Source organism: Mesocricetus auratus, unplaced genomic scaffold (assembly GCF_017639785.1).
Source record: "Mesocricetus auratus isolate SY011 unplaced genomic scaffold, BCM_Maur_2.0 Super-Scaffold_100015, whole genome shotgun sequence".
Taxonomy (NCBI): domain Eukaryota; kingdom Metazoa; phylum Chordata; class Mammalia; order Rodentia; family Cricetidae; genus Mesocricetus; species Mesocricetus auratus.
The window spans coordinates 65,460,514-65,477,497 of NW_024429198.1; the positions used below are offsets into that span (position 1 = coordinate 65,460,514).

Below are 16,984 nucleotides of genomic sequence, written 5' to 3' on the forward strand. Positions count from 1 at the left end.
CTAGTAATGTGGAGTTTGGGGTCATTGACAAGAGTCCTCAGGAAATAGGCCTTAGCTTTGCCACAGCTGTCAGGGCTGCACACTGCAGTGAAGGGAGTAGGAGCATGCACTATCTGTCTGGGTGTTGGAAAATAACCCTAGATTATAGTTTAAGAAGACAATTTTTATTTCTGAGCCCCATCTTTATTCTTGGGCCCCTTTCTGTGTCCACAGAAGATTCCCTTTAGCTATCGCCATCCAAAGGCTGCATCCAAAGGCTGATTAGCTTAATTAATGGTCAGTAAACTGCTCGCTCAAAATCTTTTAATATTTTGCTGGTGGTGGGGGCTGTCTTTGATTCTTGGAGTTTGGGGGAGGAAGAGTAAAGGGGTAAGTGAACCTGCTTTAATGAATCCCGTAAGGAACTGCGTTTCCCAGGAAATTCCTGGCATTTTTAGTTCATGAATTTCCGAAAGCCTGATTGGGTTTTCTCCTCCATTCTGGGTCCTTCTAAAGAAGAGTGGGCTGGGGTCTGAATGCTCGGCAGGGCCTGGTTCATCTGCAGAGCTGGCTGACAACCCAGGCTAGGCTGAGCCCTAAGCAGAGTGCCCCCCTTCCCAAATCTCAGAAGGAGGAAGGGGGGAGGCTGCCATGCAGTCGTGGTCCCAAAGGGGTCTCGTTGCAGGTTTTGGGGTGAGTGTGGGTTTCTTTCCTATTATTATTTTGGAGTAAGGGCATACCCTATGGGAACAGGCACTGCGGGCACCCGGGCCCTGGTGCGGCTACTGTCCTCAGCCCAGCTCCCCCCGCTGGTGAGTGCGCCCGCCCGACTGTGCGGGGCTGCGGTTGGGGGGAAGGGGGAGCGGGATCATCTGAGGCCAGAGCCGCTGCTGTGCGCGGGGAGGGGGAGCGGCGGGAGCGAGGGGAGGGAGAGGGGAGGGACGGGCTAGGTGTCTGCTGCTCCGCGCCACTGCTGCCGGCGCCCGGTCCTCGTCCCCAGCAGCCCCCTCTGCAGCTAAGGGTTTACCACCGCAGCACCTCTCTTTTCCTCGCCTGCCTCTTCGGCCACGGCTCTGCGGTAGGAGACAGCTCTGCCGGGTGGCGGGCGACCCTGTCTGGGTTTGGGTCTGGGTCAGGCCCACAGGGGAAAGGGAGGTGTACCCTCTGCATCCTCCTCTGCTGTGCTACGCAGGCCCCTCCCCCACATCGTCTCTTTGGGGCCACTGGGAAGCAGAGTCAGGCCTGATCTCTGCTTAATATGGCATATCCCCCCGGTGTCCCGACTCCCCAGTTGAGGCTGCTTAGGGTCTGGCCAACAGTGGTAGCTACGGCGGCGGCGGCGGCGGTGGCAGAGGCTGCGGTGGCAGCAGAACTGCGACGCGGCGCTCCCGCTCCCCCCTCCAGAGAGGGGTGTAGGGCGAGGGCTGGTGGGTGGGCGCCGCCTGGCGGGCAGGCGGGCAGGGTGGCTGGCCTGGGGAAGGGGCGCAGTCACGTGCCGGCGGGCGGGTGGGCGCGTACAGTAGGGCGTCCTGCTACTGTACTGGGGAGTCAGTGCCCTGTTACCGGGTCTCGTCTGTCTCGTCTCTCCCGCAGATCTCGCGAGAGTGGCTGACTGGCTGTGGGGGTTGCGGCGGCAGCAGGCGGAGCCGGGGAGGGAAAGCAGCGGCGGCTGAGGCGACTGAGGCGGCGGGCGGAGCGGCAGGCGGCGGCGCGGCGGCGGAGCGCAGCATCATGGCGGACCGAGACAGCGGCAGCGAGCAGGGTGGTGCGGCGCTGGGCTCGGGCGGCTCCCTAGGGCACCCGGGCTCGGGCTCAGGCTCCGGCGGGGGCGGTGGTGGCGGCGGGGGCGGCGGCGGCAGTGGCGGCGGCGGCGGGGCCCCGGGGGGGCTGCAGCACGAGACGCAGGAGCTGGCCTCCAAGCGGGTGGACATCCAGAACAAGCGTTTCTACCTGGACGTGAAGCAGAACGCTAAGGGCCGTTTCCTGAAGATCGCTGAGGTGGGCGCTGGCGGCAACAAGAGCCGCCTCACCCTCTCCATGTCTGTGGCCGTGGAGTTCCGCGACTACCTGGGCGACTTCATCGAGCACTACGCGCAGCTGGGCCCCAGCCAGCCGCCCGACCTGGCCCAGGCACAGGACGAGCCACGCCGGGCGCTCAAGAGCGAGTTCCTGGTGCGCGAAAACCGCAAGTACTACATGGATCTCAAGGAGAACCAGCGCGGCCGCTTCCTGCGCATCCGCCAGACAGTCAACCGGGGGCCCGGCCTGGGCTCCACGCAGGGCCAGACCATTGCGCTGCCCGCACAGGGGCTCATCGAGTTCCGTGACGCTCTGGCCAAGCTCATCGACGACTATGGAGTGGAGGAGGAGCCGGCCGAGCTGCCCGAGGGCACCTCCTTGACTGTGGACAACAAGCGCTTCTTCTTCGATGTGGGCTCCAACAAGTACGGGGTGTTTATGCGAGTCAGTGAGGTGAAGCCCACCTACCGCAACTCCATCACCGTGCCCTACAAGGTGTGGGCCAAGTTCGGACACACCTTCTGCAAGTACTCGGAGGAGATGAAGAAGATACAAGAGAAGCAGAGGGAGAAGCGGGCCGCTTGTGAGCAGCTCCACCAGCAGCAGCAGCAGCAGCAAGAGGAGACCACCGCTGCCACCCTGCTACTGCAGGGTGAGGAAGAAGGAGAAGAAGATTGATCAAACTGAATGAAACACACACGTGCGCACACACACACACACACACACACACACACGCACGCACGCACGCATACACGTACGTGTATACACACACACACACAGCCACACACAGAGAGAAAATATACTGTAAAGAGAAAATAAAAAGTTAAAAAGTAAAAAAAAAAAAACTTAAACTCCAAGGGAGCACCACCCACAGAACCTCCACCAACTGACAGTTTCTCTTCTTGACTTGCCACCCATCGCTGGATGTTGTCCACTTTATCCACCATGTAAAACAGTAAGCAGCTGCTAAAAACAAAAAACAAAAAAAATATACAAAAAGTAATAACATTATATGAACTGTGTTTCCTACTTGATTAAAAAATATAAAGAACTGAGTGTTTATTTCCCTAATTAACCAAGAACTTTTGTACACGTTTAAGCTATTATTATTAAAAGTGTTTGCAAAATGGTCAAGATTATAATATTGCTGAATTATATAAAAAGTCCTTTTCATGTTGAGCTAACATTTGACTTTAGCACAAAAAAGAGATATTTTAGAACACGTAAAATAATATTTTTAGTTTTTCTCATTTTGTTACCAAATTTCAAACCTTACATGGAGGTTATTATAGTATATTTGACATCCTATATACCTGTGATTAGAGATGTGTATATATATGAGGGCTAGGCATGCTGTGTGTCTGAGCTTTGTCTAAATGTTATGCAGAAGTTTGTAGAGTTCAAGGTACGTAGGTTTAATTCATGCAAGGTAAACAATAAGTGCTCTCTTTTATACAATATGCATTGCATCTGGACCTTAAGCATATAAAAATGGTCAGTGAAACTTCTGTGAACATGAAGAAATTATTAAAAAAGGCATTTAAATGAAATTTGCTAAGTTGTGATTTTTATGGTTGGAACCAAAGTTATTCAAATAGTAAAAGAAAAAAGAAAGAAAAAGGAAATTCCCATAATATTTTTCTGCATCTGTTTGCTTTGATTGAGTAGCTGTTTTGTTATTATTGTGTATATGAGATGTACTTGTATTGTTCATAATATATATTTTTTATTATGTGTAGAAAGATTTTAAAAACCTAGCTAACGTGCAGCAATTTCCAGTGAACCTGTACTTGGGTATCAGGTAGTGAGTCTATTTGTGGTCACTAGCACTGTCCCCTAAACTTGTAAGAGGTCTGAAGCTATCCTTTGATTTTTGCCAGTGCTGTTAACTTATGTAGACCTGTTTAAAAGCAAAGCAACACCATTATAGTTATCCTACTGAGCCATGGATTCTGAGTTTCATTTAAGAGTGAAAGCCAAGTTGGTGTATGTAAAGGATTTCCATGTAGCTGTGGTGCTAGTTATTACTGGCTACATTATATGTAAGTGTATTTATGTTCCCCAAGTGTACAAGCCTTCTGTCAAAAGTATGTTCTATTATCACACATATTCAAAGTGTAGGATATAGAAATGCAAGCTTAGGAGAGCACTTTACCAAGCTGGTGTCCTCCACTGAAATTGTTTGTAACGGTAGTCTTTTACAGATTTTCAGTTAAAGATGTTTATGTGCTTTTAATTGACAACTAACTTCTTGCTGCTGTATAGTAAAATATTAATATATTTTTTATCATTAAACTGCTGCATGACTATCATCTTTGAGTGAAAAGAAAAATGTTATAAAAAAGATGCCTTAAATACAGTACATTTTGGTTTGGAATTCTGTAGAAAGTATTTTGGTAAAAAAAGAAAAAAGAAAAAAAGAGGATCTTGATCTTGTCTTGACAAAGAGAGTTCTGGACATGCAATTGTCTCTTGGCAAATTCAGCCAACTAGATCTACCTGCTGTATGTAGAAGAAACCACCTGTAGGACTGGGAAGGTATCCGTACCTTTCCCGTTGGAAAGCATCCGCCTAGGAAGGCAGAACAGTTGTCTTTTTTGAAGGATTTTTTTTTTCCCTGCTGGCTCTTTAGGTTTTGATTTGATATTTTTAAGCTTTCTGGTTGAGTGTTGTCTTTGTTTTTGAGATCTACTGTATGTGTTGAATAACAAGCTATTTTCATTGTACTGTGCATTTTCCCATTGTTTGCTTTTCATATTCATGCAATGTTAAATATGAGGTGACCGTACAATAGGTAGGAGTTTCTTTACTTACAAAATCACTGGAAATTATTAAATTGCTTTCCCCTTCCCCCAAGGTGCATTTTTTTATTATTTTCATATAGTAAAGTTGAGCTTTTACAGTGCATAATGTGACATTTGGAATGCTTATCAACTGCATGTAAACATTAATAACCTGCACTTTTTGTCTTAAGGTTTGTTGAGCTGTTTTGTTCACTGTACTTTAACTGTGATATGGAAAAGATTGCATTCTCTGTGCTGTTTCTACTTAGGAAAGAGAATTGCTTTGATTTTGTCTCTTGTTTACTATAGCTTCTTAAAGTTAAGCCTTGTGCTACGAGTTGTTGGAGTACTCCTAGATCAGTGTTTTGTAGTAGCCAGCAGTCAGTAGTGCAAGTCAACAAAAACACAGCAAACTTAGGCAAAGTGTCCTTTCTTTGAGATGCAAGTTCTTTCCATAAGGTTTTCTTTAGGGTCAGCTGCCTAAAGTGAAACCTTTCTTACTTATAGACTTCAGATTCTGCTTGGAATCCTACTGGATCAAGAAGCACATGTATTGTGCTGTTGTCTTTACACTATAACAGTTAAACACAATCTTACTAGGACTTTGAATCCATTGTCTGATTTATGGTCAGTGGGTTTAAAAAGAAATCCACATGCAGATCTTTTAAGACTTAAAAAGTGGTCATAGAGAAGACTGAGTGACTGTAAAGATGCTCTTTTTGTTTAAAGCATCTCACTTTCTCTCCCCATTGACCTCCTAACCTCCCCTTCCCCTTCTGTTTCATTCTTCCCCTACATTTCTCCTCCCAGGTGCTCAGTACTTTACCAAGGTTCTATATTTCAGTGTATTATGTTAGAGTCTCTTCTCGTTTTTTTTTTTATTTTACTAGTGAGTAGCCCCAGTTTGTGCTGAAAAGGGGGGGGGGTATATTTGACCATATGTGTTATTCATAGAAGACAGTATGATCAAATGTGCCAAAAACAAGCAAACAGAACTTAATTCATGACAAGTATGCCTTATTTTTATTGATCTGCTTTGTCTTACAATTAAGGTCCAAGAGCTTGGTTAAACTATGTTATTTGCCTAAGTAAAAAAAGAAAACTTGAAATGCATTGAGATATTGATGTTCTTTAAAATGAGAGACATTGTCAAGTAATTTGATCTAGAAATCAGCCACCAGATTTGAAGTGGGAGAGAGAGAGGGAGGGAAAGAGAGAGAGTGTGTGTGGTGGTGGTGGTGGTGGTAGTGGTGGTATTTGTGGTTTTTTCCCCCCTAAACTACCAAATCTTATTTTAAAGCTACCTTTCATTTGTGCCTCCTATTTATCATGCAGATGTTAGAAGCAGCAGTCATCCAGCCACAGAGGGAGCTAAAGTTAACTAACCAGAACTGTAGAAATCATCATACATGCCTTTGACAACAAAGGAAGTTCCTAAGAAAGCCATGTTGGCTTTTCCTCTACTAGACACACATTTAGAGGAAGATGAACAATTTGCCAAATGAGAAAAATAGATAAAGTAGTCAGGAAAGACAAACTTTTCCAGCTTCTCAAAAGCCATGGAAAGTAAAAACCAAAACCAATGGGAAATTTAAAAAACCTTGAAAGTCTCACTTTCTAGTCCCATGCAGGGGTTAAAATTTGACTCAAAATGGAAAGTACCAATTTTTGGTTTTGGGCCTTTACATCTAATGATGGGTAACTATTCCAGTTTGACTTTTTTTTTTTTTTTTTCAGGTAATGGAGAAAGCTGCTAGTGATTTTAACCCCTGCTGAAAGGAGACAGATAATTTCATTTGGGAGCAAATACTTATTGCCTTGAGAAATAGCACTATGATAGTCTATTTTAATTAGTCGTAGAATAACCTTTATCCCTTTCAAGCTATGCAAATTATTAAGTAAGTAAATTAGAATTCAGTTAAAGAGAGTTGATTATATTGCAATCAAATGGCATTCACAAACTTAACAGAAACATATACAAATAAAATCTATTAGTTTAAGAGTTTTTTTTAATGCTGACATAAGTATAATTTAGCTACCTAATGCTGAATACTATTAACATTGTATGATAGGTCTGGGAAGACTGCCTCCTTTTTTTGAAGAGAGACTAAGAATTTTTATAATTGTTTTTCATCAAATTTTAATATTTTTGTCAAAATTTTAGGTATTTAATTTGTAAAACAGTTTGCTTTGTACTGGCATATAGATGTTAGGGTATTGATTTTAAACTTTTTGAAGCCAAGTGATCAAGTACATTTGTAATAAAAATCAATGGATCTCCATCAGTTGTACTCACTGTTTTCATTTCTTGTTCTTACCACTATAGGAATTTGTACCTTTTTCTGCAGGAAAATGGAGCTAAATTTGGGTGGAAGGGGGTGGGGAAGATAAATCTGTTGAGAATAATCTGGGTGAATTTGGTGGCCCAAGCACTTTCACAGCATAAGATTTCATGTGTTGGAAAAGATGTAATGTCATCTTTTTTCTTTTTTCTTCCTGATTTTTTAAAAATGGAACTTAATGTTTGGAGAAGTTATCTCAGTTTTGTTTCTGCACTTTTTGTGATTTGGCAATGAAACTTTTAAAACACATTTTTCTCTCATGACATTTTAGGTTAATCAGCCAGTCATGGTGACCCCACCATGGGCATGGAATTATTTTTATCTTTACATGACTTGTCCCTCTCTTCTCCAGTATTTCCATTAGTTTTTTTCCCCCCTTCATGTTATATACTCATATTTCCAGATGATTTTAGAATGGGGCTTCCTGAAATTACTTGGGTAACTTTCATAGCTCCAGTTCTTTAGATATATAAGTGTACTTTTAATGTTTTCTTCCCCATTAAAAAAACTCTTTAGTTGTTTCTTGGACATCGGGATGAGATTTTGTGTACTGTGAAAGACAGCTAAGACAAAGGCATCTTGAGTACTTCAGATTTGAAACAGTGGGTGACAACTGAGTATAACATTCATGGTTGTTATCTCTAAATTTGAATATCGGTAATTTAGAGGGAGCTCATGTTTTGTCATGAGAATAGACTAAGGGAAAGATCTTTTTAATTGCTTAAGCAAATTTATCAGTTTTGTAAGTTTGTTTTAAACTTTTCAAATTTTAAGACATTGTTTTCTTCATTGTAAGCCAAATTTAGGCCAATCATAATAATGTACTCTATAAAAGTAAAGTGACCACTACTTAAAATGACTGTTTATCCAGCGGCATTAATTACCATAGCTCTGTAGAGTTGCAGTGCAATTTTAAAGAAAAGCTGATTTAAAGATTTATGAAGCTATTTGATCCTAAAACCAAACCTAAATTTAAGGCCTAGGCCATTCAACTAGCGCTATTTGAACAGAAATTTCATTATTATGGGCTATATAATGGTGATCTAAACTAGCATAGCATATCCTAAATTAGCATTAGTAGGATTTCAAGATTCAAGAGCAACCAGATGAAATATAAGAAATGTGGCTGGTTCTAAACAGTTTGACTACAACCTGACTACCAGGTTCTGATATTAAAGGGTGTAGGCAACTTATGTCTTCAGGAAAGTTGAATGTGGAAAATAGCCTCTTGTTGATGCTTTTCTCATGGAATTTTATAGCTGTCCTTCCATTTCTGCCTTCATGCTATCCTTTATGTCTTCTTCCTTCTATTACATTTGGTATTTCCTCCCTCCTTCCTGCTTTCCCTCCCTTCCTTCTGTTGTCTAGCTTTTGTGGAAAATTGTCTTGTTGATAGGTGTAGAAATGTGGTGGTGATCTTTTGTATAAAGTAAAGCTACTTTTTACAGACCAGAAACATTTCATTGTTCTTGGAATCATAATATTTTTGTGCTTCCATGAATACATACTTAGTTCTTACTATTAATTTGCATATTAATTTTTTAGCATTTCATGAGAAAATTAAGCGAACGAGTTTTAATCTTGGTTTAGGTTACACTTTAGTAATTCAGAAGGCCTATAAGGTTCAATCACACTCTTGTGTTTGGCAATTGTGGAAATATTCTTGCTGGTACATATTTTGGTCTAAGATGTCTTAATGCAAAAGGCTTCTAGGAGGATCTAAGTGGTGGTTAAAAGTTACAAGACAGGTGACACCTAGTTACTTCACTAGCTCAAATAGTAATAACAGTCAGGTAATGATTTACACTCGTTGAAAACTCTGCTGAAATGGACTGACAGTTGGCAGTGCAGTTAGTTGTTGGTAGCTCTTGACTTCCTTGCCAAGTACGTCTGACACTTTGGCTCCTCCATTCTCCTTTCTTTATGATCCTACTCATAGCACCTAAGCGTCCCTCCTACAGAAAGAAGTGATGACTCTTTCCTTTGAACAGAAAACAGATGATCCAGAAAGATTTCTGCATTTTGAAGTAATTTGGCCCTTTTTTTCCCCCTGACTGCTGTTTTCCCCATAGTCTTAACTTGGCAATTTGAAGAGCATCTAAATGAATGCTTGTTAGGAAATCTGTGAAATGAAGAGTGTAAGAAGCATGTGTTTAAGTTACTGAGAACTGAGACTCACTGGTGTGGAAATTGGAGAACAGAAAGGGTAAAGCTGTTTGTGAATGGAGATGTGAGAGACAAAGAGAATGGTTGCAAGTAAAGTAGGAGGGATTTTTATTTTATTGGAAGAAGTACTAAGGTGAATTCTGCATGGTAGTTATTGACTAAGAAAATAAGATTGAGCTTCACTAAGGAGGTGTCAGTGTGTCCCTTGTCAGCTAAGAGAAAACTGTAGCTAGTTGTGGTGATGATGATTTATACAAATCTGTTTTGATGCCTATGTGTGATGGTTTGAAGGTTTATAGTATATCTCCTCTGAACAATTTGAAGTAGCACAATTGTGAAATGGCAGCTTTTCTGGTCAAGACAGATTTGTGTTAGGAACTTACCATTAAAAAAACAAAAAGCAGTTCAACCTTTTTCATTTGCCATTTTTAAACTGTCAATGACATCATACACTATTATCTTGGGCTCTTGTCACAGTGTAGCTTATGTTTGCATTTCAAGATTATTATTCTAGTTCACAAGATCCACACCCAAAAGACCTTCTTTTACAGACACTTTAGCCTTTGGTCCACATACATTTTTTTTAGATGACAGTAAAAGACAGTATTTTTTCAGATACAATCACTGGATTGGTATTTTAAGTATCATTTCTATTTCCTATACATTTGTAGTCCTAGCAGGCATCTAACATTGTGGATCTTAAGAAGCCCTTGGTAATGTTTTTCCAGAATTAGACAACATATCCCCTGAACTCTTGTTTCCGTTTGTTTTCCTGGAAGAATTCCCTAAAGTTAGTGTAGATAGGTGTTAATTATAATTTAATATACCTCCCAGGTTCTTGTATTCTTTGTAAGGTGAGTTGACAGTGATTAGTTATCTGTTTTGTACTCCCAGGACTGTTTTAAATTATTTAAGGTAAATATTTGTTTTTAAAGTTACATAGTTCAGATTCAGATTGATGATATTTTCTATGGGTTTATTCCCAGTAATTTTGACACTTTACTTTCTAGTTTCATTTTAATCAGATCCCTATACATTCCTGCGAGAATTTGTTTTTAAAATAGCCTAAAGGAAGTTTTGGTCTGTACTTGAAAGATGTTTTTTTTTCTTTTCTCAAGTGTCAAGTTCATTAACAATAGTGGGATTATTTTTATATTGCTTATTTTGCAGAGTTGGCACTTAGTATAATATTCACATTTTATTGTGTGTCAGATTTTAAATTATAGTTAACATACTATAGTTTAAGTCTGTGCAGAGCCTTCTTAAATTGCTCCTCCCTTAGGAATTGTTTAAAAGAAGTGAAGAATCAGTGCTTTAAATGACTGAGACAAGTCTGAAAGGCTTCCTTGAGTCTAGGCAATGGAGATAAATGATAGCCCATTTCTATGCTGCATACAGTTTTTAGGGTTTGATAATAATGTAGAAAAGTGCAAAAGCAGAAAAGACTGTAAAGTGGCCTATAAATTTATAGTTTTCATTATTGCACTATTTATCTTTGCACTTGATTTTTTGGAAATTAGAGCCTAGTCACTTTCACTTTTGTTTCTAGTCTTTTCTAATTTCTTGCAAAAATTGTTTTCAATATCCCACCCAAAGTTAAACTCATATGCAATTACATATGCTTTATAAGGCCAAGAAAATATTTATTAATGTTAGCTATGTAACAGTAAAATTTGTTTTGATAAAATTTTTAATATGGATCTTTATTTGCCAATAAAATTCTTAATAAATGTGAGTTTTATTAAACTGGTTAAGTAAAGTAAAAGCTTAGGATAGGAAATATGTCTATGTCTATGTATATGAAATTGTGTCTTTGAGATCCAACTTCTGGCCTGGTATGGCCTGGCTTTGGAGTGATTGGTATGTTTTCATTTAGTGAGTGATATCTGAGTCTTACTGGGCACATGCTTAAGAAACTGCAAGTAAAGTAGATGGCAGTTAGTTCCCTCTTTTGTGTATCTTTCTATGAAGTCAAATAGTTTCTTCGTGGTTTGTGTCACATAACTGATATTACATGAAATGGCTGTTCCTTTTGAGAATTTCAGATTGACTCACGTTTTGAGGGATGGGAATAGCAAAGGATACGAGACTTTGATTTAACCAGAGACAGCATTAGCTTCTTGATGTGCTCTGCACAGAGAACAAAGAGGGTACCTGTGAATGTGTGATGCTATATTCAGAACTGCAAAAAAAAAAATGGAATTTTTTCAATGGAACAGAAAGATGTATTTTTGGCTGGAATTGTTTTTGTAAGTTACTTAATGATATCATTTTCTATTTCTCTGTAGCTTTTTACACACCTCACACTTAACCCAGCAAGTAAGAGGCCTCTTTTCAGATCTGGTTGGTTATTCTGAATGTGTTCTAGATGGGGGTGTTGGTCATGACATGTTCTTCCCATGTTCTGCTGGTCATTGTGGTTCATAGTATTTGCAAACTCTGTTGAAAATTCAGTGATATATTTGAAATGAGAATGTTGCCTACAACATAGTGTGGACGTATGTGGCTAGATTCTGTTGTGGAGCCTGTAGCTTTATTTTTAACTTAAGTAGAAAGTTTAACCATAGTCCAGATTTTAGGGTTATGTACAGAAATTGTGCCAGGTAGTTGTCTAAATGTAGACCAATTTTGGAAATGAAAGTTAATGAATATGGATTTGACTAGATAATTCTGTATGCAAAACCTCAAGTTAAAGGCTCATGTAGAATTACCTACATTTGATGGCCTTAGCTCTTTAAACGTGGGTGACATTCAGCATTATATCTGTGAATTTCCTTGGGAAAAGAAAAGATTTGGTCTTTATACCTTTTCTTGGAGACTAAATTTATTGCATATGGAAGTGAGAAAATTGTAGCAAGTGGCTTTATTTTTTTAGTGGAGTTTAACCATTAGCTGAATTCCTTTCCTACTTTAAAGCACTTATTTCCCAAATATGAGTAAAGGGAAAGATCAGCAACCCCAGGCCATTTTTATTGTCTGCCTTCATTTCCTAATCCTATTACACAGTGAATTACGGGTATCCCTCTTAAGTTCCTGTAATGCTTTTGGGGGGGTCACAGATACCTTTGAAAATCTGATGAAAGTGATAGACCCTCTCCCCAGAAAAAAAGAACGCACATAATACAGATAATTTTGCTGAAACCTCAGGGTCATCACTTATCTTCTGAATCCCAAGTAAGGAATTTTTGCTGAGAAACTGTATAGAAAATTATAATGTAAATTAATTAATAAAATTAGGAACTATTGGCTTAAAACATTTCAGATTGGAATATTTATCATATGGTGGCCCCTACTAACGAATTGTGCTATTGAAACTAGCTTTGTTAGACTTTGAAACATCCAGATAGAAGGGAATGAGAAGTAAAGTTCTGAGAGCTATTTATAAGGAGTCAGGTCATCTCCAGATATGGGAACCATTCCTGGTTCAAAGTTGGGGTCCCAGTGCCTGACAACTTTAGCAGGGTAGAGTTTGATAAACCACAATGCTCAGGATGCCAAGGGGTTAGCCATTATCTTAACCCCTTCCTACCAAAAGTTTTTAGTTTTGTCTGTTGGGAAAAAAAAGATGGCACTAGGGAAAAATAAGTTGCCTTACAACTTTGCTGGAACACATCAGTTTGGTGAAGTATGGGACACTAGTATTATTTTTGAGAAGGTGCATAAAACCAAAGTAAATTATTCTCTATGTAGAACATTATTTACTAGTAACATTTGTTTGGGTGTATTAGCTTCGACAATTTTTACCAGTAAATACTGACTTTATTTAAAACTGGGAGTCCAGTTTACATATAGGATAGTTGATATATCCATTTTCCCCCATGTAAAGGATAGTCTAAAAGATTTATGCATACTTTTTACTTTTCTCTCTTGATACCATGGAGTGGGGGTGGGGGAGGACTTTGACTCAACAACTGACAAATGTCTTCAAATTTAAAAATCAAGAAGCAGCACTTTAAGTCTAACTCCACGCCATTTTAGTGCATGTATTAGTTTAATAATGATTTTTGGTGCATGCCTTTGGGCTTATTCAAAAGTGTACAATAGAAAAGTGTATTTCCTTTCCTAGAAAGGAGATGTTTTTCTACTTTGCAACATGTGATTACAAAAATCTTCCTCTGTGGGAAGATTAACCATGTATTGAACTACTGAAAAGTATATATTTTTAGATATACAGAAGGAATCTACACGGGGCAGCATTCAGACCTATATAGAAGTCATAGCATTCTGTATAGGACCAAAAGGAAGTAACATTAAACACTTAAACAGACTTTGTTGGGTAGAAATACCTTTCAATCTTGCATTGACTTCCAAAAAGAAAATGCCGCAGAAGTTTGCTGAAACTTTTGTTTGAATTTTCTCTGTCAGTGTTTTTAGCCCAAATGCAGCAGCTTTGGGTTAGCACAATGTAAGAATCAAAACACAAAACTAAATAGTTCAGTCTGGTTTGCAAATCCAGCATGACTGAAATAAGTAACCAATCACTTGCAAACTGAAAAACTGTCCAACTCCTGTAAGGTTTTGACAAATAACCTTGGCTGACGTGGGAATACTCCTACTTTGAATTCTGACCTGACAGTGAAGATTCATGCTTGACATGATTTCAAACCTGACAGTGTCTGTTTAAGGAGCCATGGTACAGTTTGCTAATTCAATGCCAGATACCTGTTGATTACCTGTAAGATCTAGAGTCCAAAGGAGCCAGCAGCCGTATCCCTGAGTGCTCTGTGCCCATCAGATATCGTGAAGTAAGCAGAGTTGGGACAGGTCACAGCTCTGAGGATTGACCTCAGGTGCTGTAGACAGCCCCAGATTCAAGAACTATATCTGCTTCCTTGGGAGTCATCACTGAAATAGTGTCCCACACTGCGTTACTTACTGTAGATGCTCTCCAAGAGGAGGCCCAGAGCACACATCCTAATTGCTCATGGTACTCAGAGAGGAGGGTGCTAACTCTGATACCTGGCCAGATTCCAGTTTAGGGATGTGGGTCTTCTTGTCATTCTAATTGGAAATGTGCATCACTTCCCATTTTTCCTATTGCTCTCAGTGCAAACTACACAAGTCTGTTCTTTTGCCCCGATCCCAAGTCTCCAAGATACTGGTATTATATGGGCCAAGTTCATGCCTTAATGCACAAGAGTTGAAGAAGTGAGCTTGGCATCATCAGAATGCACTGTACTTGGAGGGTAGACTCTTGTGATGCTTGGAGATGAAACCACAGCCTTCTTTTAGCATATGTTAGAAAATATGTGCCGGTTGGAAGCTTCCAACCATAAGGTATGAGCTGAAACCAATTTCTCCTCTTTTCTTATAGCATGATGAGAAAGTCTGTTGGGTTTTCAGCAGTTGGGGAAGGCCGGAGCTCTGCTGCTTTAATCTGGGTAACTAAGGCTGGTTTAATCTGGGTAACTAGCTGGTGTAATCTGGGTAACTAAGGCTGGTTTGAGCAAGACTTTGGTAAATTAACTGGGTTCTCAGATGCCACAGACTCCGTGAGAAGTCACCATTATTTTCAATGGCCGTGATAGAGTCCCCCTGTAGCCGTTACTTTAAGATTACATGCAGAGTTGCTTTATTTTGAGCTTTTTGTGTACACACAATCCCAAACTGGAAAAACTGAAAAAGGAATCCTGCTGTGAAAGGTATATATTACTCTAGATTTTTCTTACTGTAAATATTGTAAGATTGTAATACTGTCAATATTTTATTAACCAACAAATGTTAATCTATGTGAAATCAGACTTATTTTAAATGTGCTTCTTATTTACTGTGTGTGGTCCCTGTTGCTGACAGTATTAAGTTATATTCTGATGTAAGATTAACTTTATTAAAGAATGTAAACATTAATGTTTCCTTATGGGAAAACAAATAAAGTATAAAGAAGACAATTCTTTTCATTGAAATATACTGTGTATTTACACTTGCTAGACCCAGCACCACTTATAAACTTAGTACACTGTCCAGTTTCAGTTAACACAGCTGACACGGTTGTGCTCTGCTTGAAAGTCTAAGCCTTGTTGTTGTTGGAATATAAACAGTTTGTATTTGTCTGCTGTGAATCATCTTGAAATTTCTAATCAAGTTTGTAAAATTTTTATAGTAAAAATTTTAATGACAATTTAAAAAATTACCTTCTCAAAAGAATGGTCAAAACAATGTCCTTTCAGAAATAGTTGTTCTTTACTATCTTTCCAAAATGACTTTGGTTAAATGGACCAGGTGTATATTAGTTAAAATCTAGGGCTAAGTTCTTGATATCCTTTGAGTTTACAAGTTAATCCTTATTGGAATTGTGCCAATATACAATAGAATATCATTAATTTGCACTGTTTGGGGACCCCATTTAAGAATGCTGACTTTTGCCAACTAAAAAGTAAGCAAATGCAATTTTAAAAGTAAATTTGAGCATTCTGTGTTAAATATGTGCAGTTATTATCATATGAAGAAGCGCAGTGTGTTGGGCTGTAATATAACCATATTTGCTGTCATGTTCTCCCATCTCAGTGCTGGGAACTCACCATGTGGAAACCAAGCAACCGTGTTGTGCATCAGCCGGCTTGAGTTTGTTCAATATCAAAGCTGAAGCTAGCGAGGTCTGCTGTACTGCTTATTGAAGTATTGTGATTCTTTTAGGCATTGATTCTTACAAAATATATACTGTAACAGTATACTTTGTACAGATTTAAATTTTATTTGAAAAAATGAAATAAAGTAGGCAAAAAATAAAGATGTTTATTTTTCATGTGACTACATAAACAGATCATCAGTCTTTTGTTTCAATGCTTTTGTGGGGGGGGGTCTGGGTGGCCTGTTTGTTTTGTTTTTGTTTGGTTTTTAGTCAATGGAGACATCTCCAGGACCTCGTAGTAGATAGACATTTGCCTGCTACTCATCATTAATTGCTGCAGGCATTAAATGTGTTTTATCATATGAGAAAACCCCATTTTCTATTTTATTTTAAAACAAATTTAAATTCTTTATACGTTTTGTTTGTTTGTTTGTTTGTTTTGGGTAGACTTCCTCTGTGGCTTCTTGGGTCAACTCTTAATAAATGTCTGGCAGTGTGATAGTTAACCAAGCTGCTGCACTGAAAAGAAGGGAGAATTTGCCCATGAACCCTGCTCATTTCTTGTGAAAACAATTTTTTTGTTTGTTTGTTTGTTTGTTTCTGTCATCATACATTTGAAGTTGGTTTGGAGAAGTGTACGGGTTACAAGAGTCTGTGACAAAAGATGAAGAGTTATGCCTTGAAGTAAGGCCTTCTTCAAACTATGGAATAGAATAGCAGAGAGAAATGAAGCCATAGAACCAGTATAGGAGTGAATCTTCAGGACACTTTCATTGGAACATTCTAGAGCAGTGGTTCTCAGTTCCTAATGCTGTGGCTCTTTAATACAGTTCATCAAGTTGTCATGACCCCAACCATAAATTACTTGTTGCTACTTCAGAACTGTAATTTTGCTACTGTTATGAATCATAATGTAAATATCTGATATGGAATCCCAGGGGGCTCATGACCCACAGGTTGAGAACCATTGTTCTAGAAGATTAGGTTATCTAACCAAGGAGAACCACTTCAGTTTTGACTTCTGAGTAATTAAAAAACAAACAAAAAAACAAGCAAAGGTCTCAGGAGCCTTATGAGTATATCTCCTCAGCTTTAGAAAGTAGAGTTTGAAGTTGTGTGTGTGTGTT

General features: G+C 39.5%; 2 protein-coding genes across 2 annotated transcripts; both read left to right on the plus strand.

Moving 5' to 3' along the window:
• Nucleotides 1–1,686: 1,686 nt before the first annotated feature.
• Nucleotides 1,687–7,063, plus strand: Pura (purine rich element binding protein A). The gene has a single exon (XM_021234309.2). It carries the CDS (start codon nucleotides 1,711–1,713, stop codon nucleotides 2,674–2,676), a length of 966 nt encoding a protein of 321 aa, XP_021089968.2. The 5' UTR covers nucleotides 1,687–1,710; the 3' UTR covers nucleotides 2,677–7,063.
• Nucleotides 7,064–7,207: 144 nt separating this feature from the next.
• On the plus strand, nucleotides 7,208–16,016 carry LOC101832417 (IgA inducing protein). Its single transcript, XM_021234316.2, has one exon. The coding sequence runs from the start codon at nucleotides 15,711–15,713 to the stop codon at nucleotides 15,870–15,872; it is 162 nt and encodes a 53-aa protein (XP_021089975.1). The 5' UTR covers nucleotides 7,208–15,710; the 3' UTR covers nucleotides 15,873–16,016.
• Nucleotides 16,017–16,984: the final 968 nt, after the last annotated feature.

What these genes read in the sequence shown, in the direction of transcription:
- LOC101832417 (XM_021234316.2), top strand. Translation starts at nt 15,711, where the DNA reads ATGTGCAGTTATTATCATATGAAGAAGCGCAGTGTGTTGGGCTGTAAT.
- Pura (XM_021234309.2), top strand. Translation starts at nt 1,711, where the DNA reads ATGGCGGACCGAGACAGCGGCAGCGAGCAGGGTGGTGCGGCGCTGGGC.